Source organism: Amblyomma americanum, chromosome 2, assembly GCF_052857255.1.
Source record: "Amblyomma americanum isolate KBUSLIRL-KWMA chromosome 2, ASM5285725v1, whole genome shotgun sequence".
Lineage (NCBI taxonomy): Eukaryota > Metazoa > Arthropoda > Arachnida > Ixodida > Ixodidae > Amblyomma > Amblyomma americanum.
Window position 1 is genome coordinate 141,220,290 of NC_135498.1, and position 25,607 is coordinate 141,245,896.

General features: G+C 45.0%; 1 protein-coding gene across 1 annotated transcript; it reads left to right on the top strand.

Moving 5' to 3' along the window:
* Positions 1-1,345: 1,345 nt before the first annotated feature.
* Positions 1,346-25,607, top strand: LOC144120101 (cytochrome P450 CYP12A2-like). Its single transcript, XM_077652556.1, has 4 exons — positions 1,346-1,476; positions 21,028-21,185; positions 24,517-24,595; positions 25,359-25,607. The coding sequence occupies exons 2-4, from the start codon at positions 21,067-21,069 to the stop codon at positions 25,605-25,607; spliced, it is 447 nt and encodes a 148-aa protein (XP_077508682.1). The 5' UTR covers positions 1,346-1,476; positions 21,028-21,066.

Here is a 25,607-nt window from a genome sequence, read left to right on the forward strand (position 1 = left end):
CTGTTTTAAAACCATCAATCTCTTTCAGCGTGTTATTCAGTACTTTGCTTTTATCTCTCTCTGGAAACTGTCAGTTATTTGCTTTCGTGTTTCCATACTGCCAGCTGCTCGTAGATCAGCGCACACCTCTAGCTATATGCCTCTTTTGCTGCGTATCGCTTTACGCGTTGTAGCAGTGGTGTACAGAAACTAGTGCGCCCGACAGGCTGTCTTGCCGATTTTTGCAGCAGGGTGGCATGCATCGTGTTTAGTCTTGTTTGTAGTTTTATGTCGATTGGGCTTTTCGGAGTTCTTTTTTGTCTGCGATAACATTAAACAGTACACAAAAGAATTAGTGTTTAAAATTATTCTGCCATGTGTGATTAAACGAGCACCGCCACGGTGACTCATTAATTTAGGGAGCTCTGCTGCTGATCCCGATGACTTGGCTCCAACCCTGGCTTCGGCAGCCGCGCTTCAGTGGAGGCGAAACGCAATGCGCCCGCGTACTAAGTCAGCTCAGAGGACGTTAAAAAAAAACCAGTTGGTCTAAATTAATGCGAAGCCTTCAGCTACGGCGTCCGGAAGATCCTATGTCGCTTATGAACGTTAAACGCCATATACTATTCCGTAAATCAATAAAGCCCAACTTTGACGCATTAATAAATCGTTGAGTAGAACGTTCAGATGGGCAAGCTGGTACAGCAGCATCTTTTGTAAAACAGCACGAACAACGTCGGAAGAGAACAAGAAGGACACGGGACGAGCGCTTAGTTGAGAGTCCGCGCTCGTCCCGTGACCATCTTGTTCTTGTCCGACGTTGTTAGCGCCGATGGTATTTACTACGCAACACCCGCCGTCGAAATTTATCAGCAAATTTGACGCTATCGAGAGAGGAAGAGGAGGGGATTGTTAATGAAATTTAATGCCTTAAACCTGCATGCGGATAGCGACGAAGGCCCCAGTGGAGGTTTCTCGATTAATTTCGATCATCAGGACTGGTGGGATCAGCATGCGGCCGCCGCAGTCGGGGTTTGATTGTACGTTTTTTGGTGGCTCTACCTGAGCACCTTTACATTTGGGCTAGCCTGGCGCAAACCGGCTATTCGTCTGTTTAAACCTCCCTACCTTTCCTCCTCCTCCTTCTCCTGCCGTTCGGCGTGCTGAATTTGAGGTGAGGCATGGCCAGGCTGCAGCGCGCAAGCGAAAACAGGGTCGCCGTTTACTTCTCTTGGTAACGATAATGATTGATAACATCTGTTGTATACTCCATTCATTTGTAATTTTTATGTTCTGTAGAAAAATGTATTTGCAAAAAAGCGCTTGTTACCTTGCAGATACTTTTTTCCACTCGTGATGGCGGCAGCACAGGAAGCGCTCAGAGAAGGCAGTCCGAAGAACAATACGCTTCTTGCGAACCTGCAGCGCTTGGGAGGCTTAAACCAAAAAGAAATATTTACAGTTACCGCGGACTTCATCTTCGCTGGAAGTGAAACGGTGAGTGCGCACTAGTAAAAAGCAGGAATGTGAGCATAGAGGCGATGACTAAAGATTACAAGAGCCTTTCATAGACGCACATTATTTTTCTATAACTCGGCATATTACCTCAGGCTTGCCAATTTACGATACGCCAGTCACCTGGAGTAGACGTCAGGCTTGATGATCAGCGTATCCGCCGCAAAGGCTCAGTGGTTGTGGTGCTCGGCTACAGAGCCGAAGTGCCCAGGTTCGAACCGGACAGCAGCGGCCGCGTTTCTATCAAGACGAAACGAAAAAGGTGCCTGTGTGCTGTGCGACGTCAGTTCACGTTAAACATCGCCAAGTTTTTGAAATTATCCCGGAGCCCTCCCCACCGGCAACCCTCTCCTTTTCTTGTCTCACTCCCACATTCATCTCTTACCTTACGGCGTAGTTGAGGTGTGCGCTGAGAAGTGAGAAAGTTACTGCACCTCTCATTTCCTTGTAACTAATCATTTACGGCTTTATTAGAGGCGGTTCGTTAAAACCAGATTGGTTTTAAAAATGCTGTACGGTGAATCAATTTGTGCCTTTGCCTTTATACACGCAGATTTTCCAACGCTTCCTTTTTGATGATGCAGCCATTTCAACCCCGGGGATAGAATGAGAGGTTAAAGGTACGGGAAAAAAGGTGGTAATTGCATTACTTTGTGAAAACACCTTAATTATGACGTTGGCGGCAGATCAGAACGGTGAAAGAAAGGCAGAAAATGAAGCGCGTGCAAAGAAGGTCTGGGCAGTTAGTCTACCGAAACGCACTCGTTCGCATTCGCTGTGGACGAATTCGGACTACAGCTGCAGACGGCATGTACTCCAGAAAGAGAGGTTCACATGGTTCAAGAACACCGAAAAGTCTGCTGGACCGTACACATGTCCTCGGTCGGACCTGCTGTTGCGTTAATATGTGCCGAGAGCTGAACAAAATCTGCAATAGCCTCGATGGCAAACTTTGGCTGCTTCTCCGCTTGGGTTCGCCTTACTATAGTGGTTTCGGTTACCTGGGTTTATGTTTGTAATAGGAGCGACCGGAAGCACTTCATGGGGAGGGACGAAGAGGTCGACGAAGAGCAGTTGGGGATCTTGAATGGCTCAATGCAAGTAGTCACCGCCTGGTTATGGCCAATCCTCTTTGTGGGTGTGTGCCATTTTGTGAGGCAAACAACAACAAGAGCGTCTTATGGGAGTGTACTCGTTGTGACACCCTTCGGTCCACGACCACCGACCTGCACTGCGGTTACACACCTTTACAGTTGGTGCAGGTGTCTCGGTTCCTGTCCCTGTCCTCATCTTGGAACTTCGAAGCCGAACGTTACTCGCCCCGGCCACCACGCCAGAAGGTACCAGCGAATCATCCCCGCTTATCCGTACCACCGCCCTTTGTTCCGGGTTGCAGTGCCAGCGGGGTCCTGGTCATCTGTTTAGTGGCACCGATGATCAGGACGTCGACGATTGGCTGGCCTCCTACGAGAGCGTCAGGAGTTACAATCGGTGGAACGATTATGTTAAATTGATCAACGTCGTCTTCTACCTCGCGGACGTTGCTAACTTATGGTTTCGTAACCAAGAAGCCGACCATCCCACCTGGTCCTCATTTAAGCCATCTTCGCCGACGTTTTCGGCCATCCTGCCGTGCGGAAATTCAGAGCCGAGCTACGTTTTCCCTGCTCGAGCTCAGCTCCCGGTCAAAACCTTCACGAGCTATATTGAAGACATCGTTGGCTTATGCAAACGCATCAAACATTCCATGCCCAAGCCAGGCAAATTTAACCACATCCTTAAGAGAATCATCGATGAATCTTTGCAAATGCTCCTGGTGAAGTACTCCACCACCGTCAGTACCGTCATCCAGCTGTGCTAAATCTTGACGAGCTACCAAAGCAATGCGCTTCTACAGGGCAGTCTGGCGCGTCTCCCGAGGGTCTTGCTGGCTTATCCCTGGGTCCCTCATCTACTGAGCAATCTCGGTTCATGATGCGCGTCAAACACTTTATCGACGAAGAAGTCGCCCGCTATATTTATCTTCTGCATCACGTTCAAGATCCTGTGTGCCCTCCTCTCTACCTAGCGCCCCCACCCACGCCGCCTATTAAGAAGGAGCACATCGCTGCAGTTTTTCCATTCTTCCTCCCGCTTCCTCCTCATGCAGCACCGCTCAACTATGCTGAAACCGTCACCCGGCCTTCGTGCTCGCTCGCTCCTCCCGTGTATAGTAGCAGTCTTGCTTATTATGCTCCACAGCCGTCTTTACTACATCCGCCTGCCTCGTTTCCTCGCACCCGATGACACCCAACGAACCCTTGGCGCATAGCCGACAATCGGCCCATTTGCTACGCTTGTGGGCTTCTGCGCTACGTGGAAATTATTTGCCGTCAGATTTTACCTCATTCTGGGCATGATGTGCTCCCGTACGGATACGACCAAGAGCCGCCCTCTCCCAGTGGCTCTTCTGGCTCGTCTCTGCCTCGCGCACAGTATTCGACTCGCCGCTCGCCTTCCCCTCGCCAGCGTTCAATTTCCCCAGTCCTCTGGCGACCGGACCTGCTCTCAGAGGAAAACTGAATGCCGCAGTTGCGGAGACAGGAACTGTGTCTTTTGAGAACTTGTTAAGTCTTCCGTTTCTCCCCCGCTGACGTGATTCGGCTGTTTGTCGGAGGCGTCCCTATTTTCGCGCTCGTTGACGCGGGCGCTGTTATCTAAGTGACCAATGACTCTCTTCGCCGCAAAATTCGCAAGGTGTCGACGCGACTGTGACTTTTCGCTCCGTACGGCGAGCTCGCAGTGAATCCAACACATCGCATCCTATACGGTACGCGTTTGTATCGATGAAGTAGAATATACCATCGAGTTTGCTGTGCTGCGTCGTGCTCTCACGATGTTATCCTCGGATGCGACTTTCTGTCGACCCACCTAGCAGCGAGTGATTGTGCCCGCGTTGAGCTTGCACTTTCTTCCTTGTGTAACGTTTCGTTGTGCGACCAGCCTGTGCGCTCAGCTAAGCTTCCTGTTGCGGCCGACACCCACATACCTCCCTTTTCTTCTGCCCTCGTCTGTGCCCCCGATTTCTCGCCGTTTGACGTCCCTGATATGCTCTCCGAACAACTGAAGGATCCTTGGATCACCTCGCTGCTCACCTTCCTTTCTAATCCCTCGCCGTATTCTATGCGTTGCATATTTCAATCACTCAGTTCAGCCCTTGGGAGCGGCCGGGCAGCCACCAAACCACGTGACGTGACGTCACGACAGCCGGAGGAAAAGCTGGGCCCCAACTCGCGCGGTCGCGCGCGGCCGCAGTCACCATCAGACTCCCGCTCCTCCCGCTAGGGGCGCTGCGCCGGCGCGTGACGTCACGGAGGAAAAGCTGGGCCCCAACTGGCGCGGTCGCGCGCGGCCGCAGCCACCACCTGACTCCCGCTCCTCCCGCTAGGGGCGCTGCGCTATGATTGACGTCACGGCATATGTATAAAAGAGCTGAGCTCCTTCGCCGGGACAAGTCTTATACCCCTGTCACACGGGCATTTCTAGGGCCCTCGAACCGATAGTCTATCGACTCAAAGGCGATCGAGCGCTGCTACACGGGCAGTTTCAATGGCGATCGAGTCATAGCCTATCGAGTCAACGGAGCAGCACGGAACTCCATCGAGATATGCAACGCATTCTTGGCTTAACCAAGCTAAGCCTGGCCTTTTTTTCATCCCGGACCGTTCGTCGCCTAGCCCACCATTTTGCCATTCATGATGGCCTTTTATAATGATGTCGCTACCTACTCCCAATTAGCCCGTTTGACCAATCTTTCAAATTACCTCTCCGACGGGCGGCAATGGATCTTGGTAATCCCTTACCACCTCTGTTTTGCCATCTGGGCCTCTTTCCATGCAGATCCAAAATGCGGTACGCCGATGTATTGAAATCGTATGCTCGCCTGCGTCTGCGATACTATACTGGCGCGGTGTGTGCCGCTTCATACGCCCGTACATTCGACTCTGTCAAGCCTGCCAACGCCGTTAGAACACTCTCCGCCTCCACACCGCTCTGTTACAGCCGCTACCCTGGCCTGGCCGCCCCTTTGACCCCGTCGGCATTGATTTTTGCGGCCCGTTTCCGACCACTTCCGCTCACAACCACTGGCTCACCGTGGCGGTTCACCATTTCACTCGTTACGTAGAAACGTCGGATCTTCCATCTGCCGCTGCACAGGATGCCGCTTCTTTCATCCTTCAGCATCTTGTACTTCGTCACGGCCCCCCGGCCGAACTACTCAGTGACCGCGACCGTGTTTTAGCTCGGACGCCGTCGAAGCGCAGCTAAAGCAATGCCAAATGGTCCATCGCTGTACCAGCGCCTATCATCTCCAGACCAACGGTATGACTGAGCAGTTCAACCGCGCACTCAGTGACATGCTCTCCATATACGTTGATACCGCCCACTCTAATTGGCATTAAGTACTCCCTTTCGTCACGTACGCGTATAATACGGCTCCGAAGGCAACGACGGGATTCTCCCCATTCTATCCCTTATATTTTTATTTGTAACATTCTTTCAGACACAGACGGTCTAGTATGACAGAGCAAAAGGCAAATGATCTGTGCCTGACGAGGGCCCTGCCACCCGTACAGTGCACAGAAACATACAAAGGATTACAACATTATACAAGTGCTAATGCAATAACAAAAAAATAACATCCAAAATAAAGTTTAGTTGGTTTTCAAAACATGGACGTTTAAAGCTTTGAGTGGGACAGTATGTGCATTTTGAAGGCATTTTTGAACGTTTTCAGTGCTCTACACTGCTGTGATATGTCAAGAAGAGGTGGGTGTGTATTTATAAATTTGGGGATTAAATACGACAGTGTTTGTGTATCATAGCTCGTTCTTATGGCGGGTAGTCTAAAGAAGTTTTTTCGAGAGTTATACCGTGTATTACTGGGCTGGCTCAGGTTAGTTAACACTGATGGATTTCGCATGATTTCGTTCCTAATATGAGTAGCAAGGTGCAGCTCATATAACTGGTTTATTTTTAGGACGTCATGTTTTAGGAACACCGGTGCCGTGTGTTCTAGCCGCTCAAGATTTTCGATGCATTGCACAGCTCGTTTTTGAAGACGGAACAATTTGTCAAGGTTAGACTTGGTAGTAGAGCCCCAGATTAGTAAGCAGTAATTGAAATGTGATTGAACAAGGGCGTGGTATAACCGGCGCTTAAGCCAGGCAGGAAGCAGGTACCTAATTTTGTTCCGCACGCCAACAGATCTGCATGCACTAGCATGTATCTTGTATACTTGAGGCGTCCAGCTCAAGTGCTCTTCAAAGTAAACGCGCATGAATTTAAAACTGGAAACCCTGGCTATTACAGAGTCATTATATTTAACAATGATGTTTTCGTCATCAGATTTATTTCCTGTTTTGAATATAGCGTATTTTGTTTCACTAACATTTAATTGCAGTTGATTTACCCTCAGCCATGTGTACAATTCATTTAGCCACGTGTTAGTTCGGCATGCAACATAGCCCAAGTTATTGTCATGGAAAAAGAAGGTAGTGTCATCAGCGTGGATAATTGCGTGAGGGGTATGTGGAATGCGTGTGAAGTCGTTAATGTAGATAATAAACAACCAGGGTCCCAGTATAGAACCCTGCGGAACACCATGTTATCTCTTAGCTCAGAACAAAAAACATTAAGGTGTCTGTATTGCAATTTTCCAGATAAATGCGTTCGAATCAATCTGAGTGCTTCTCCTCGGTGCAGTTTTCGGTACAGAATATTATGCTTAATTGATTCGAAAGCCTTCCTGAATTCTAAGAACAATCCAATAGTAAATAGTTTATTCTCGAAATTACTCAACAGCTTTTCTTTAGCATTCAGTGATGCCATTTCTGTAGAGTAATTTTCACGAAAACCGTATTGATCTTCGGCGAAGGCTTTCTTCTCTTCAAGAAAGCTCGTTAAACGAATTTTCAGGAGACGCTCTTAAATTTTTGAGAACACAGGCAACATTGAAATAGGGCAATAATTATTTATATCATCATGCCGATCTCCTTTATGTATAACTACGACTTTGGCTATCTTCATGTGCACCCGCCGCGGTGGCTCAGTGGTTAGGGCGCTCGACTACTGATCCGGAGTTCCTGGGTTCGAACCCGACCGCGGCGGCTGCGTTTTTATGGAGGAAAAACGCTAAGGCGCCGCCCGTGTGCTGTGCGATGTCAGTGCACGTTAAAGATCCCCAGATGGTCGAAATTATTCCGGAGCCCTCCACTACGGCACCTCTCTCTTCCTTTCTTCTTTCAGTCCCTCCTTTATCCCTTCCCTTACGGCGCGGTTCAGGTGCCCAACGATATATGAGACAGATACTGCGCCATTTCCTTTCCCGCCCAAAAAAACAATTATTATTATTATCTTCATGTTAACAGGGAGAACACCACTAGTTAAAGCTTCATTACAAATATGACGTAAAGGAGCACATAAAATATCGGCAACAGCTATGATCTCCTCGACTTTGATGTCGTCAACCCCAACTGTTGTGTTTCTTTTTAAGGACGCAAGGAAGGAGAAAATTTCAGTTTCCGTGCAGGGGCTTAAAAAAATCGAATTTCAGCTTTCAGCACACATATTTTTCTATTCCCACTTCAGTGCCACTAGAGTGTGAGCATGCACCAGCGTTCAAAAAATGATCATTAAATTTTTGCGCTAGCGAAGTATTGCAGTATTCAGTACCATTAAGCATTAGTGTGCTAGGGATAGTATTATTGTGGCTTCCAAATTTTAGTATATTAGATATTGAAGTGAATTTTCTTTTGTAATAATTAGTCTTGGCTTCCTTAAGGTCGGAGTTCAACTTGTTTCGACATTTCATGTACTCCAATAGTTTGTCTATGTCTCTCGAGCGAATAAACGTGTTACACAATTTATCTCTATCTCTAATTTTCATGTATAACTAGGAAGTGACCCATGGCTTCTTGATTTTTTTTTGTTTTCTGAGCTGTACTGATGGAAATTCTTTATCATAGCACTCTTTAATTCTGCGTAAAAAGATGTCGTAAAACAAGCTGGGACTTTTTTCCTTATACACGCAATTCCAATGCACTGCTTCTATCAAGGCCCGAAAATCAGCAATGGTGTCTGGATTAAATTTCCGGCAAACAACAGAAGGCGCACGGCTGCAGTTATTTCTCTTTTGTACACATGGCAAAAAACAGAATATTGGCAAATGATCGCTCAATTCAAAGTCAAGAATTCCCGAGAAAATATTGTCTTGGACATGGCTGGTGACACACAAGTCAATCGGTGTTTCACTATGTGGTGTTATTCTCGTTGGTAAATGGATAACATTAGTACACTGAAATGATTCGATCACAACAAGGAACCGTTCTGTCTGTGGACTTCGTACTGCCAGATTCATGTTAAAGTCTCCAACCAGGACAATTCGCAAACATAATACAGACGCGTATGCAAGATGACTGCTGATGAATGAATTCTTTAAGATTATCCGAAGGTGGGCGATGAGCTGTGGCAATTATTGACCCCGAACATTTGACAGTCAACGACTCATGATCGGTTATTTGTGGGAATTTTGGTATAACATCATACTGCAGCTTGTTATTTAGATAAAATAAAATTCCCCCACCTCTCCGGTCATTTCTGAAAACACATTCAGACTAATAACTTTTGATGTTAACTGTATCATGTACACTACAGAACCACGTCTCCGTAAAAGCAAGCATATCAAAACTATGATTCAGTGAATCTAGAGCTGTAGCAATGTCAAATTGTTTTTTCTTCAAACTTCTCATGTTGACATGAAAAATGGACACACTATCATTACGGTTAAAAGGAAGACTGCGAAGGACAGAGTTGAAGGACACGCTATCGTGAGATACAGGTCGTCGCAATGGCTAGCCGTCAGAGTGCAAAGGGAAGATAAACAGATGGCAAGTTTGAAAAGGTGCTGCAGCTCATACTATCAGATCATGGTCCTCATCGTGCTGAAGCGGATGACCCGTGCGCCTGACACCTTGCGCGCAAACAGCGTGCAGCCCCTTTGCCAAGCGTACTGATAACCTTTATCTTTTGCTCTAACCTTAATAGTCCATACAGTCTCTTATTTTCAGCTTTAAGATTGTCCAGAAAGAACACTTCGAAATTTTTGTCCTGCAGAACACCCCTATTTGATATTCAGTAGTCTCGCATGACACGTGAGACGAAGCGAACAAGAACTACAGGTTTTTCACCTTTCTTTTCTGGAAGCCTATGAAGGCCTTCAAAATCAGTGTTTGTCAGTTCGTCAACACCCATTTCCTTAGCCAGATCATTGACTTTATGGAGCAAATTTTCATTATCCCTTGAGGGCAAACCAAGAATTTCCAGCTTCTGACTTCCGCTGCACTGTTCCAAGCTGTTCACTTGTTGCCGCAAGCTGTGGACTTCCTGTTTAGTATGGTAGCTCTCAATTTACTCGACTATATTCTTTAGGTCAGCAATCTCGCTTGTGTGTCTTTTCATTTATGCGAGCACGTCATCGTAACAATCTGATAGATGCAGAACGGACTGCTCTATTTTGTCAACTGTGACCCTCATCTACAGCAATGCCTCCACCTTGCCCTTAATAAATGAGAATTCTCATATCACGCGACTCATTTGTTCGAGCACTCCTTCAAGACCCTGTGCGTCCTCATGTTTCTGTTTCTGTGCAACACTGGCACTTCTAGCGGCCAGAATGACACAGGTTTGACACTTCCAGCTCTTTTTGTCAGCCTCATTCCAGCCTTTACACGCTGATTTTGTGACTCCCGAACAGGACCCAAGGCGGTACCCATAGCAGCATTCTGAGCATGCAACACACATGCCATTGTCCGGAAGTGTCTCGCTGCAGGCAAGGCAGCCATCACTCTCTGACATCCTAGACGGAGTGCAAACGGTACTACCTCTAAAGATGAAGACAAAAGCAGTGGTACTCACAAGTTCGCTGCACTTCTAGACGAGCCCGTCGTCTAGTAGCGGCTCATTTTAGGACTGATGTGGCAGCCACAACCAGCAGTCCAACAGATGCATATACTCGTCCACAACCCTTCGCTAGCACTCAGAACTTACAAATAAAATCACGGAACACAACAAAAGCACATCACACAAATATGGGGGCAAAGGCGGTAGTACTAACGCAGCGTTAGAGACGGAAATAAAGAATTTTACAAACCTCCAGATGGGAAAAGAGAAAAAAATTTCAAGATAAGGAGAGCGTCCTTCCCCCACCGCCGCCACCGCCCGTGTGAGCCGTTTAAGTTCCTTCGCAAAGAGCGCGAACACGATTTTTCGTAGTCGGTGACGTCAAGCAGGGCGCAAAGTTCCAGTGACACGGCAGCAGTTTGAAGGTCTAGGGATGAAGAAAGAGGACTTTGAAGAACACTTTTCTGCAGGAGACAGTCGCAGGCCCAAGGACTGCAGCAAGACACCAAACAATGTATCACGGCCCTCCCAAAAGCCAGAAACCAACCTGCAGATGCGAAAAGAGAAAAAAAATTCAAGATAAGGAGAGTGTCCTTCCCCACCGCCGCCGCCACCGCCCGTGTGAGCACTTTCAGTTCTTCCGCCAGAAGCGCGAACACTATTTTGCGTTGTCGGTGACGACAAGCAGGGCGCAAAGTTCCAGTGACACGGCAGCAGTTTGAAGGTCTGCAGATGCGAAAAGAGAAAAAAAATTTAAGGTGCGCGTCCTTCCACCACCGCCGCCACCGCCCTTGGCGGCTGTGGTGCCTACGTTTAGTACAGAGCCTATACATCCACTATGGACACCATCCTTCTCTATCGCCCTGAGACTTCCAAGACCAAAGCCTTTTCCGGAGCTCGCATGTATGCCGAAAAATGCAAGCAAATTGCGCGTTCTTTCACCACGCAGCTCCAGTGGCATCAGAAGCACTGTCGGGATCCCTCGGGCTCTCCCGCGAAATATCACTGCGGCGTGCTCGTTTGGATCGGGGTTCCTTCCTCCACTATGATAGGCTCCATGATGATAAGCCTTGCCACGAAACTGCTTTCCCGCTATCACGCACATTATCGCGTTCTACAGTAAACGTCTCCCATGAATTACATTACTGAGTCCTTTGACTCTTATCCGGATAGTCGTAACCCGGGCCGCGAAACGGTACATGTCGGGCTTCTTAAGCCCTACTATGATCCGCCCATTTTTTCCTTCCCGTAGGACGCAGGATGGCTCCTCTTTCGGCGTGGAGGTAACTGTAATGGTAACGGCCAGCGGCACTTCAAGCGGCGGGACGAAGATATCGACGAAGTGCAATTTGGGACGAACCCGAACGCGGCGGCTGCATTTTTATGGAGGAAAAACGCTTAGGCGCCCGTGTGCTGTGCGATATCAGTGCACGTTAAAGATCCCCAGCTGATTGAAATTATTCCGGAGCCCTCCACTACGGCACCTCTCTCTTCCTTTCTTCTTTCACTCCCTTTTTTACCCTTCCCTTACGGCGCGGTTCAGGTGTCCAACGATATATGAGACAGATATTGCGCCATTTCCTTTCCCCCCAATACCAATTATTATTATTACTATCCTGAGTGACACCTGGGAGTGTGCTCGTCGTGACGCTCCTCTATGGAAAAATCTGCAGAGGTTTGAATAGGTCAGCATATAGGATTATGGCACATTTGGTTTGGCTTTATAGGATTAACGTCCCAAAGCAACTCAGGCTTTGCGGGACGCCTTGGAGATAGACTCCTGATAGTTTCGACCAGTCGTGGTTAATTAACGTGCGCTTACGTCATACAGCATCGAAGGTCGCATTTCGATGAAAGAAAAATGTTAGGAAATCCGCGTCGTGTGCAGTGTCAGTGCACGTTAACAACCTCATGTGGTCGGAATTATCAAGAGCCTTTTGCCAAGCCGTCCCGCAAAGCCTGAGTCGCTTTGGAACGTTAATCCTATAGAGCCAAACCAAATATGCCATAATCCTATATGCTGACCCTTTCAAACCTATATACACTTTTCTTCGGTTTACGACCACCGACCTGCACTGCGAACAAATACGTTTACAATTTATAAATTGCGATGTCTTCGAAGCAAGCTGACGCTGTCTTCCGCATCGCTAAATTTAATCAAATCCCAGGGTTCGGCGAAAGCTTTTCAGGAAAGCATGCCATCATGCGTGAAAAAAACACTGCATGAAACATGCAATGAAAAACAAGCACGCATTAAAAAAATGTCCAGGAACAGATCAACTTTCAGGACTCGTTCCGTTCCTAAAAAGTAACGCATATCAGCACAATATTTTTTGAGAAGTTTCTTATTTCTGCTCTAAGGTACTACTGGCCAAATACTTTTAAGGGTGTGCGAATGAAAGTTCATTACACAAAACTCACATAAACCTGTAGCTGTAATCATTATTTGTCCGTACTTGTACTTCTATTTCGAAACTCTCCCTATTCCGCGAAGATTCATGCGTCAGTTTGAATCGCATAATCGAAAATTAGTTGATTTTTCATTTTTAATTGCGACAGGTCGTCGGTGGCTTCGAATTTTCTTTTGAATCTTATATAGCCGTGACTGCTGGTGAAGCAGTTTCAAATTGTGTTAATATAAAAAGTAATAAGATATATAAAATACACCACAAGCGATGTCATGTTGTCATGTCATGTTTTCTTTTATGTGTACCCTCTCCAACTGTAATGCCGTTTTTCACTGTGGGTGAAAAATAAACAAAAATATGTAACAAATAACATTAGAGGGGACGCGATAGCTCTATTACCTGGTGCAACACGACACGACTGCATGAAGAGGCAACGCCGCACAAAATTTTTTATATCAAAAGTAATGCGAGTGATCTCCCCCCCCCCCCCCCCCTTGTTAATCTGATGTATAATGAAGTGAAGCGTTCATTCTCCAGACGCACCGGCAACATCGCTACAGCACCAACATAGCTGCGGGGCCATCAATCCACTTTCTCTCTTTTATTGCCAGCCATCCATTCGTTATTTCCTTTGTCTCTCCTGGGAGCTTTGATCGGTGAACGTGGACGAAAGTCATCCACCCGACGGCTTGAGTTGGGCTCAGTTATGGAGGAATCAAGTTCAGCGATGTGGCGGGAAAACGAGCTGCTCAATGCAAGCACCGCCTACTAGCCCACGCCCGTTAGCCAGGAAGCTGCCGCCCACTTATAGTCACTATCTACTCCAACAAACGTCCAAAGTCCAGGAAAATATTGCTACTTCTGTTAAGACTCGGCTTAGAGCAGAAGCATCAATTCAATCATCGAGTGTAAATCCAGTTGCCCTTCGAATAATTGTCGCATCCGATAACAGGCTGTACCCAAATTTTTTCTGCAACAAAAAATAGGAACTGTACCTTCTCCGCAAGTTTCGTGTTGGTTGAAGTGGAACCTCCGGCTCAAGCGTGGGAGCTCACCTTCCAACTTCCACTCCACAACCAGACTCTCTTCCACCACACCTTAGTAGATAGGCGGTTACCTAATCCCCATTGCCGCCTTCGATGTAGTCACTCAACCCGCATCGCCCACATCATCATCATCATCATCATCATCATCATCATCATCATCATCATCATCAGCCTCACTGCACCCACTGCAGGGCAAAGGCCTTTCCCATGTCTCTCCAATTATTCCAGTCCTTTGCCAGCTGCGCCCATACTATCCCTGGAAACTCCTTAAACTCATCCGCCCACCTAAGCTTCTGCCGGCCCTGCTCCGCTTGCCTTCTTTTAGAATCCACTCCGTTACCCTTAAGGACCACCGGCTATCTTGCCCTCGCTTAACTTGCCCTGCCCAAGCCCATTTCTTTCTCTTGATTTCGGCTAAGATGTCATTAACCCGCGTTTGTTCCTTCACCCACTCTGCGCGCTTCAGATCTCTTAACGTTAGACATATCATTTCTCTTTCCATGGCTCGCTGCGTGGTCCTCACTATAAGCTGAACCCTTTTCGTTACCCCTTATGTTTCTGATCCGCAGCTGAGTACCGGCAAGATAAAACTGTTGTACACTGTTGTCTTGAGGGATATTGGTAAACTGCCATTCATAATCTGAGAGAATATACCGTATCCGCTCCACCCCATTCTTATCCTTCTAGATATTTCCCTCCCATGATCCGGATCAGCTGTTACTACCTGCCCTCAGCAGACGTATTCCTTCACCACTTCAAGCATCTCGCTGCCAATTGTGAACTGCTGTTCCCTATTTAACCAGTTGAATATTACTTTAGTTTTCTGCATATCAACTTTTAGACCCAACTTTCTGCTCTACATGTCTACCTCATTGATCATGATTTGCAACTCAACTCTTGAGTGACTCAGCAATGCAGTGTCATCAGTGAATCGCAGATTATTTAGGTATTCTCCATTAACTCTTATCCCCAACTTTTCCTAATCCAGGCCTCCGTACACCTCCTGTAAACAAGCGGTGAATAGCATTGGTCAGAGTGTGTCTCCTTGCCGGACGCCCTTCCTTGTTGTAATTTTATTGCTGATTTTATTGAGGACAATGGTAGCTGTGTAATTGCTACATATATCTTCTAGTTATTGATATAAGGCTCTTCTACACCCTGATTCCGCAATGCCTCTATGACAGCTGAGGTTCCCACTTAGTCGAATGCTTTCTCGTAATCAATGAAGGCTTTATATGGAGGCTGGTGATATTCTACGCATTTCCCTATCACCTGATCGATAGTGTGCATAAAATATTTTCAGGAATATCCGTTACGAAAGTGTGCCTGATGATTTCTTTGATTAATGTCAAAGGTTGCCCTGACTGTATTAGCGATTACATAGTAAATACCTTGAAGGCAACGGAGAATAAGCTGTTCGATCTGTAATTTTTCAAGCCCTTGTCGTCTTCTTTCTTATAAATTAAGATATCATTTGTGTTGTTCTGAGCTTCTGGTACGGTCCAGGTCATAAGGCAATGCGTATACAGGGTGGCTAATTTTTCTAGCATAATCCTGCCTCCGTCCTTCAACAGATCTGCTGTTGCTTGATCCGCACCACCTGCCAAGATTTTCTGTACTTCCTCTTCCGTTACTTGCGGGATGACGCATTGCTGTTCGCTACCTTCTCTCTCATTAACGCTCTGATTGCACTGGCTATTGTATAGTTTTTGTGTAAAAATAATCGGCTGCAATAACTAGCTTATCCATATTGCTAATGAGATTGCCCTTCTTGTCTCTTAACGCATACATTTGGTTTTTACCTGTGCCTAGTTTCCTCTTCGACGCGTTTAGGCTACCTCCGTTCTTTTGAGCATGCTCGATTCTCTCCATAATAAACTCCCTTTCTCTTATGTTGGCAACCCTGCGCTTATTTATTAAGTTCGATAGCACTGCTAGTTCTATTCTGTCTGGAGGGTTAGACGCCCTCATGCTTTGACGTTTCTTTGTCAGATATTTTGTCTCATGATATGGCTTGCCGCTATCTTGTCGAACCGTCCTACCGCCTACTTCTACTGCGCGCTCCGTGATGATAGCTTTCAGATTATTGTTCATTGTATGAACATTAAGATTGCGTTCCTCAGTCAAAGCTGAATATCTGTTCTGCGGCGACCACCTGAATTTCTTTACTTTCCATCTTACCGCTAGCTCGTTAATGGCCTTGCTGTTTACTAGCTTCTTCCGTTCTCTCTACATGTCTAAGCTTAATCGAGAGTTTACCATTCTGTGGTCGCTACAGCGTACCTTTCCGATAATTTCTACATCCTGAACGATGCCAGGCTGAGCGCTTAGTATGAAGTCGATTTCATTTTGGTCTCACCATTGGGGCTCTTCCAGCTCTACTTCCTGTTCTCTTGTTTGCGGAAGAAGGTATGCAAGATCCGTAAATTATTTCGATCTGCGAACTCAACTAACAACTCTCCCCTGCTATTCCTAGATCCTATTCCATAGCTGTCTACCGCCTGGTCGCCAGCCTGCTTCTTGCCCACCTTCGCATTGAAGTCGCCTATCAGTACAATGTACTCTGATTTTACTTTGTTCATTACCGATTCCACGTCTTCATACAAGCTTTCAACGGTCTCGCCATCATGGCTGGATGTTGCCGCGTATGCCTGCACCACCTGCAGATTGTACGTCCTATTAAGCCTATTTACGATACCTGCCACCCTCTCGTTGATACTATAGAACTCATCTATGCTGTCAGCTATATCCTTAATTAGGAGGAATCCCACACCTAGTTCTTGTCTATGCGCTAATTCGTGATCGCCCACATACGCACTGTAGAAGCAGCATTATGCGCCAACGCACTTAACTCTACCCTCCAGAATAGCGCCCACCACTAACCCCTTTTTATTAACTCTTCACAAGGCCTTGAACCCGTAGAAGCTAGCGTAGCAGCACACTGAAGAAATAATAAAGATATCTATAACACAACCTGTACCTGGCAACAGGGCGCCCGTAGTAAAAGCTGCCTCATGGACAGCTTGACGTGGTCATATACACCCAGCCTCCCACCCAGAAACCCAGACACCCCCATAGTCACCAAGGCTTTGACAGCAGAAGAGTTGGTCACACTTACAAATTACAATACATAAGTGGTAGATGATATTACACATAATCATGGCAGTTATTTAATGCAAAAAGAAATAAAAGGAGACATCAATTAATCAAGTTGTAGATATAGTCAGGTAAAGAGAAGGGGGAAAGGCAGGGATGTTAACGAGCAAGGTTTCTGGTTTGCTACTTTGCACTGGGGAAGAGAATGAGGGGATTAAAAAAGAAAGAGAGAAGTAACGGGAAATACAGTCACAATCTGTCAATCTAGCAGTCGTTCGTAAAACGCAAGACTGTGTCTTGTAAGCCTTGATGGCACTAGACTGTTGTGGCCAGGACAGAGAACTTTGTCCTCTGTGAACGAGCGAGGTCCAAGGCGGTTTGTTCTCAAGTGCTTGCCAGCCAGATATGCATCTGTATACTTTAATATGCCCTTCATTGGCGTTTCTTGTGTTGTGTACTTCGTAGCTTAGCTAAGTGTTACACAGTTCATGAACAAAAGATGTATTATTTGTAATCTTGTTTTTAAAGTGTGGCATAAAAAAAATTGTATCTTTTGGTGATCCCAACTGTTTCGTGGTTATGAAAAAGTGCGTGTGCAATGCTATACGAACGTTTTCAACTGCCGTTAAAAACTTTTCTGGAAGTTGTGCTACTTATTTATGTTTTCATCTGACATTTTCCCTCATACTAATTTATTGTTATTGAGGCGAGAACTGAGCAACGAATGATGTACTGCAAGCATTGCTTTTGGTGGCAATAGCTGACAATATTCATAAATAAATTATTTTCCGAGAGTTTGATTGCTATTAAGTGGATATGTTAAAATGAACAATTAGTCCATTTCGAAGATATGCATAAACCAACCATTGCCTTCAAATCACCTGTACTTCAGAGTGCCATTCTGCATTGGAGTTTTGTGACGTCATCCTATGCACTTAAAACACCATCAAGCAATCCAACCTTAGCTACCGTAGAATATTAAGCGTCTTGAGAAGAAAATTTTGAAACCCTCGTCTTTGCCGAAATAGACTGAATATGCTCAGGGGCATCGTCTAGCGCGAACGATAATACGAAGCAGAAAGTAAAGCAAAATTTGTGAAACCCTTGTTTCCCCACTAAAGCCATCGCTACGCTACGAGCTTAGAAGCACTGTGATGGCCTTCGAAGCTGTCTAGGCGAAGTTTGGAAAGCTGGAAGCTGCATGCTTCACAACGATTCCATTTCTTGATCGCTCGCCAGCCACTCCAGCCACTGCCATAGAAGTGCTCAAAATATCATGGTTAAATTAGTTGATGTCCAAGCTTGCGGCTAAACAACCATGGATGCAGACAGAAAATAGACGCCGTGCTTTTTAAGCAGATGTGCGACTGTAGAAAAGGTGGTGAGCTCTGGCTCATGATCTCGCTCCCAACAGGGATCGCAGATGTTTTGGATTTGTTTTGGAGGAACAACGCCTTAAAATGAGACGCTGTGTCACTGTGGAGAAAGATTGAAGGCCTCCGTCTTTGTCTCGTTAGCGCATGATCGAGAGTGCATGCGTCTCTGTTATGATTTCTGCGTCAAAGATTTCAGTGACAGAAGTGCTTAGTGAGGTGGTGCAGTTACTCACGCTACTTCTTTCGCAATTTCATAACAAGTGAGAGTAGAAAATTTCTGACCGTCGCGGATGAATTCAGCTGTCTTGAAGATAGCGTTAAAACTCAATTTTTCTGGGTGTAACACCAATAAATTTTGATATCCATTTTTTAAACATTTTCATGACATATGCATGCTGGAGTTTGACTTTTTTTGTTCAGAGTTTTGGGTGTATAAAAATGACAAAAGCTTTCTTACATGGAGCAAGCCTTTGTGAATATATTCATATACAAACTCGCATACTTTCTCATTATTAACGCAATGATGGTGACATGAGAAGAAATTTAGTTCTAATTACCCACTGTCTATAAAGATACCTTAAAACAAAATAAATTTCTTTTAATGTTATCAAAAATACATATTGAAGAAATTTTGGTTTTATTTCAAGAAGGAATAAAGCATTTCGTCGCGTCCCTCCATAAATTCTTGAGCAAGCGGCAGTGGACCATGGCTATGGTCCCGATTAGGTCATGTTCGAGGCCACCTGAAATTTTCATAGATGTTTTAACCAATAATGGCTAACAAATAAAAAATCACTTTCGCAAGTGTATGAGAGTGTATGCTGGGGTTGGTAGTTGTGAGATTTTATTTAATGTTAGGTTGTTTTATGGTTACGATGAGGTTAAGTTTTAAAAAGAGCAGCTAATAAGTAATCGTTTTGTAACGGAACTGGGCACTTATAGCGCACAAACTTTCACAGAAAACTATGAAAGAGAGCGGGGAACTTTCTATTTAATAATAATGTAATACTGGGCACCTGTGCCCTCGAAAGAAACGAGTAATTGACACGTGAGACGTGTACAGTAAACATATGCATCATGAATAAAAGCAATCCAGAGTAAACACGAACAAACAAAAATAAATAGTTGAAGCTTTGCAATAGTAACTGCAAAACTACGCTTCTCTGAAAAGGAAACATATAATACGCATACGAAATATGACCAAAATATCAGGAAAAAAAATTTTATTGCCATCTAACTGCTGTTGTGTCTCTTATGCTCCTTTAACATTTTCAAGCACTGGATACACTCATCGGACAATCGGAGAGGCGGTTCCAACCTGTTGTTTAGGCGCAATACTTCTGTCCCGGAGGTATATTGTTCCAATAGAAATGAATAAACCAGTCGGTTGTGCCTTGCAGAGTGAAAACAGATAGGACAGCAAAAAGAAAAAACAACAGACATATTAAGTGAGCTGGACGAGCGCTATTGTGGCACATGTCCGAGTTCAGGTTTTTCATCTTTGCTTCCATTATTTCTTCCAAATGTCTCATCACTTCGTTGATGAAGCACTTCCATTAAAAGTATGTTGTTCTGGGCGGCGATCTTCTCGCATTCTGAATTTCTGATATCCTCAAGCTATTTCTGGCATTAGAAGAACTGAAGAAATCGAAGAATAAGGAACCCCAGCACCAAAATGTACCAGTTCAGCGCTCCTCCCGTTCCTTCATTGCGTCTGTATTCAATTTTTCCCGCTTTTATGTCTTTCCAAAATCCGCAGCAACAAGCTGAGCTACGAGCGCTTCTCAGTCTTATATTGCGTCTCTTAAATATCAGCTGATGTGTGACGCAATTTTAGGCTTTAATAAGGTTGAAGATTTTTTCTATAGGAACTCACTCCGATTCTTGGGTAGAAATTTTGAACTATGCAATACAGGCAGGCATAGAATCGATGCGAACATATTTGGACTATATAAATGGGACAGCTAGCCACTGAATTCTTTCTGTGAATGTTTTTTGCTAGGGAAGGGGTCTGAGATCATGCGAGCTTGTTCCGGCTTAGATCGTATTTCAGAAGTTTTTGCTATATATATTTAAGCGTGCACATTGTGGTTCGTTGTAATTCGAAATATTTCAGGCTTTGTGGAGGATTCGCGTAGCTAAGTGACACGAACCGGTTAGTCATAGTGCGACTTAGAGTACGAACCCTCCTGGTACGATTGAGCCGTCTCACGCACTTGGTCGCCTCGCAACTGGCTGTCTTCTTTACCATGAATTACAAATGCTCCGCAAACAGCGCCAATTGTAAAGGTCAATTGTGCGTTTGCCTCAGCCATGGTTTCGAACAATGTCGTTGAACTTAGGAGGAAGCAGAGAAGGCATCATTCAGACAAAAAAAAAGGCTTGTTTCATTCTGAGTAGCGCGCACACCGCTTATTTGTTTTTCCTTGGCGTTGACTCAGCCCTTTCTATAACATGTCTAGATACATATCACGATTCTTAGAGCACTTTTCTATGCATAGCATCTTTCTCAAGTAGAACTTAATACGGCAGGATTGTTTACGGGATAAATAGCAGTAGTTGGAATTTTGTATATTTGTTTAATATTTCAAAAGCATTAGAAAACACCTATGGCTGCACACGGCAATCCAAGATACTACCAATTTCTCTATCTGCGTTTCGTTGCAGACAGCAGCGGCCGCTACTTATTGCTTTTACTGCCTAGCAATGAACTCAGAAGCTCAGGAAAGGGCAAGGAAAGAGGTATTCTTGGCTATGGCTGAACGGGGAAACAGGAGATACAGTCGATTACCTTACGTAAGAGCCTGTATAAAGGAAGCATTGAGGTAAGTTCATAGGCATTCATGTGCATTCTATTGATATTTTACGAAAAAAATCTTTTTATCACGCCGCAATAAAGGGTTATTTTGTCTTTGAGATAGACAGCCCCCTTCCATTACAGGTATGGGAGAGGCATCCAGATCTTTCTGGTCTCGATATACCGCCTGTCCCTTTGAGAACAAAATTTTCTCCGGTTTTAATGGTAGTCTGACCGAAGCTACCTCGAGGTTTTCCTTTAGTCTTTGTCTTAGTGATGAAGAGTAAATTTAGTCGCATTAGCGAACCTCTCATAAGATAACGCAGCTGTAAATTTTGAGCTTGGACATCCAGTCAGAGCAGTTATAATAGAGAGGCTCCGGTACATATGTTGAGTTATATTGATTCTCCACCGGCCACTGTTCGTCAGTTAGGATCAATTCAGAGTATGTTCTGGCGTATTATAGCGTTAATTATTGTTATACTTGCCACTTTATTTAGTAACTTTTGTTGCAGAAATGAATTGAATTACATAGTTAAATATCTAAAATATTTGCAAATTTTGACCTAATTACGTCTCGGGTATGAAGAGAGAATTGTTTTTAAAAGCACTAAAACAAATATAATTGTGTGATTGGCGATTGCCGCACACAAATATACGTCTGAGAAAAATATAGGAGAAAAGATCTTATCGCCCTACCCGCCCCTGTGCGTGCCTCATATTTGACGCAGCCTCCGCGAGCACTCCCACTGAGCATAGCTTAAATCCTTCATAAGATTTTACTAAAATTGTTTGTCTCGCTGCAAGCCTTGGAGCTTTTAAAGGTCGATTTGCACTCAGCATCACCCTCACTGAGGAGAACCCTCACCCGCACGATTATGTCTCTTTAAGAAAAATTTCCATCTCGAGGAACGAATGCGACCTTCAGTGAAAAACACCCTTTGAGTTGGCGCCCAATAATTGTGCGGTTCTTGCCCGAATTTAGTGTGTGCGTAAAAATACTCTTCCTGTGTTGAAGAATTGCTAGTATAACAGTGTGACAGGCTTGCTTGTTTTCATTTTTTATTTGTTGTGCCAGTGAGTAACTTTTCATGTACGTGACAAATAACTGCTAAAACAAGTCGTATAGAACGGTTGACATACATGAATAAACATTTAAATGATGTGCAGAGAATCTACTAAAAACGGAAACAGCAATTTCCACTAGTTTTCGCATCTTGACGCCCTCTTAGTAAAGACGAGCACGGGAGATGCGCATACAACGTGTACAGTGTTTATATGAACGCCCCATAGCCTTTTTATAGTGTGCGTATAAAGGAAGGTAGTGGACATACGGTTTATGGTTTATGGTTTATGGGGGTTTAATGTCCCAAAGCGACTAAGGCTACGAAAGACGCCGTAGTCAAGGGCTCCGGAAATTTCGACAACCTGGGGTTCTTCGAGGTGCAATGACATCGTACAGTACTACGTCACCAATTTTCGCAGCTTGGAATACATATTTCGTGCACAAAATGGTTATGTATACCGAGTTTTCCAAAATTTAATTTTCAACGTAAACAATTCCATTGCGCGGCATTGCATTGCCAGGGTTTTCGGACCCGAAAACACCTGTGAATCATCTCAAACAGTAAACTAGTTAATTACGTTTAAATAATTAACTTCTTATCTATTAGAGTGAGGCGCCTGATCGCCATCAGAGGCTTGGAGCCGGTCGTTAGTAACCGCCATACCAATTTTTAGAATTTCGAATACGCGATCACTGTCGGCGCTGCGCCTCGACAAAATTTGGCTGTAGAAGCTTGGGCAAGTTGGTGTGACATTGTTTTTCAGCAGCGCAGGGGACAAAATCAAAACAAGTGCACAGACGATCAGCGCCGTGTCTGTGCACTTGTCTCATCCTTTGTCCCCTGCGCCGCTGAAAAAGAAATTGCTATTTAGGCCAGTTACGTGCACAGAAGGTGTTGCTTTGCCTGCATGCTATTCGAATGGCCAGATATCTTGGAACGATGCAGCCAGCAACGACCCCGTTCCCAGGAATGACTCGTGCATCAGGCAGGGAGGTGCCGTCAGATGCGCGTCCTACCTGGCGCATGTGCACTTGAATTTCTCAAAAAGTTTTGTGCCCATGTTTATTGTTTTGCGTCATGCATAAAGTACAAGACGCATGCCTCCAATCGAATTAAAGTCTTTTAAATTGCTCGTTTTGCACGCGTCTCCAAACATAATTTTTGCTTTCTACAACTGCTCACCTGATCTTCCCGCAAAACAAATCTTCATAGTTCGAATTAGATACCTCGCCTCCATACCCTGCCTCAAAATGACAGCCAATTCTTATCGCTGCCCGTTTCTTCTCGACATGTTTGGAAAATTCATATTCAATGGTTGTAACGCGCACAGGTGCGGACAGAAGTGAACGAAGCAGGCTGCTTTCGTCTAAGATTTTGCAGGCCCTGTTTAACTTAAACGGTCTATTACGGTCCACTCTTGCGTATAGTAGACGCTAACGCGCGCTTTGATGGACAAACTACGTTTCTTCATTTCCAGAAGGCCAGGCGTGATTACACTTAGAAAAATTTTTGCTTGCTTTTGATGCGGTTTAACGTCTCAAAACGACAGTTACAAAAATTTCCTTAGACAGTCTATAGACTGTCCATGAATTCCTGCCTATATAGTCTAGAGACTCTCTATTGACTGAGTCTGGAGAACAGTTCATAGGCAATACAAATGCTAGAGACAGTCTGTACACACTGTATAGATTTATGTCCCTACAGTTTTATTAGACTTTTTCTTCTGATAGTCTATACACTATGAATAGACAAAAAGACATATATATATATATATATATATATATATATATATATATATATATATATATATATGAAGGCAATAGTCTATAAGAAGTCTATAGATTGTCTTTAGACCATTACTGTAAAGGCACACAAGCTATGAAGGACAAAAAGACAAAAAGAGATATCTATAAGAAGGTAATAGAGTCTATAAGAAGTCTATAGACTGCCCTTAGACCATTGTTGTAAGGGGACACAGGCTATGAGGGACGCGGTAGGGGAGAGCTCCGAATAATATCAACGACTCGGGTTCTTTTGAACGTGTACTGACATCGCACAGTACACGTGCCTCTAGCATTTCGCTTCCATCTAAAAAGCAACCAGCGCGGCCGGAACTGAAGCCGTATCTTTCGGATCAGTAGCCGAGCACTATAGCCACTGAGCTACCGCACCGGCCACTTAAAAATGTATAGCATTGTTCGTTTACAAATGACTTGCGTGTTCTAGAGGAAAAAACGAAAACAATCTTAGACTGCAAAGGCTATTAATAGTAAATGCATTCATTTTTTTCAGGTTCTATCCTCCCGTATCGGCTGTCCACCGTAAACTCGACCACGATGTTGTGATGTCTGGCTACGTAATTCCAAAAAATGTATGCGCATATTCTTTATTCATCTGTTGACATGGGTGCATACACATGCTGAACCATATGAATCAATTCAAACAGGATCCGTGCTTCAATGATTGCGGTTCTCGCTGAAGACATTCGTTGTCGGAAAAAGATGCACGCGAAAGCGCTTTGTCGACCTTCTCTTGCATAATTTATAATGGCTGAAACGTATTTAGCGTTATAAGAATAAGAGAAAAAGAAAGGAAAGCACTGATAGCATGCGGAGCTGGGTTTTGAAATTTCGTGTTGCCAGATGTAGTTTGGAATAAGCCAAGCACTTATTTAAATTCAGTTATGAATCTCCAACTAGCCCCTGTCTCTTCCGAGCGACTTTCTACTTCAACAGCGTGTACTATCAGTTGTTTTAATTATCCAGACATCGCAATCGCTTCCGTGACGTCAGATTGAGCGCTCGATTTATTTCGCGGTGACTGCACGCTGTCTCGCTGCGAGTGCTCTGTCTCCTTCTTGGCTCTCTCTACTTCCTACCTTGTTACCGGCGGGATGTTCAACTTCTCTGCAAGATTGACTTCGTCGTTAGCATCCTTATAATATCGACTGCTCTGCAGCTAAGAATGTGTACACAAGGTTTCGGTACTGCGCAGTTTGAAGTGCTGCACTATAAACGTTGCTTTTGAAGTGGCACTTAATATAGGCCGCTTTCCCTTTTAAGTCCACCGATGTGATTTTGCGCACCCTGTGTGACATGCAGTGCCCTTTTTTACGCTGTACTATTATTGCCCAGACCGTGCTTCGCAATGAGTTGTTCGTGTCCGGACGTCTAGAGGAAAACTTCACGAGGGCCTCCGAGTTCCTCCCGGAGCGTTGGATCCGGTCCGGACGACAGGACGCTGAGCCGTGGACCCTTCACCCGTTCGCCTCGCTGCCCTTCAGCACTGGTCCGCGCATGTGCATCGGACGGAGGATCGCAGAGATGGAGCTTAGCACGCTCATCGCGCGGGTCACAAATCAAAACTATTGCGACTTTGACTAG

Bases quoted from the DNA above. Each gene is read 5' to 3' on its own strand.
- LOC144120101 (XM_077652556.1), top strand. From the start codon at position 21,067: ATGAACTCAGAAGCTCAGGAAAGGGCAAGGAAAGAGGTATTCTTGGCT. The intron at 21,186-24,516 runs GTAAGTTCATAG...CATTTTTTTCAG, and splicing joins TGTATAAAGGAAGCATTGAG to GTTCTATCCTCCCGTATCGG. The intron at 24,596-25,358 runs GTATGCGCATAT...ATTATTGCCCAG, and splicing joins GCTACGTAATTCCAAAAAAT to ACCGTGCTTCGCAATGAGTT.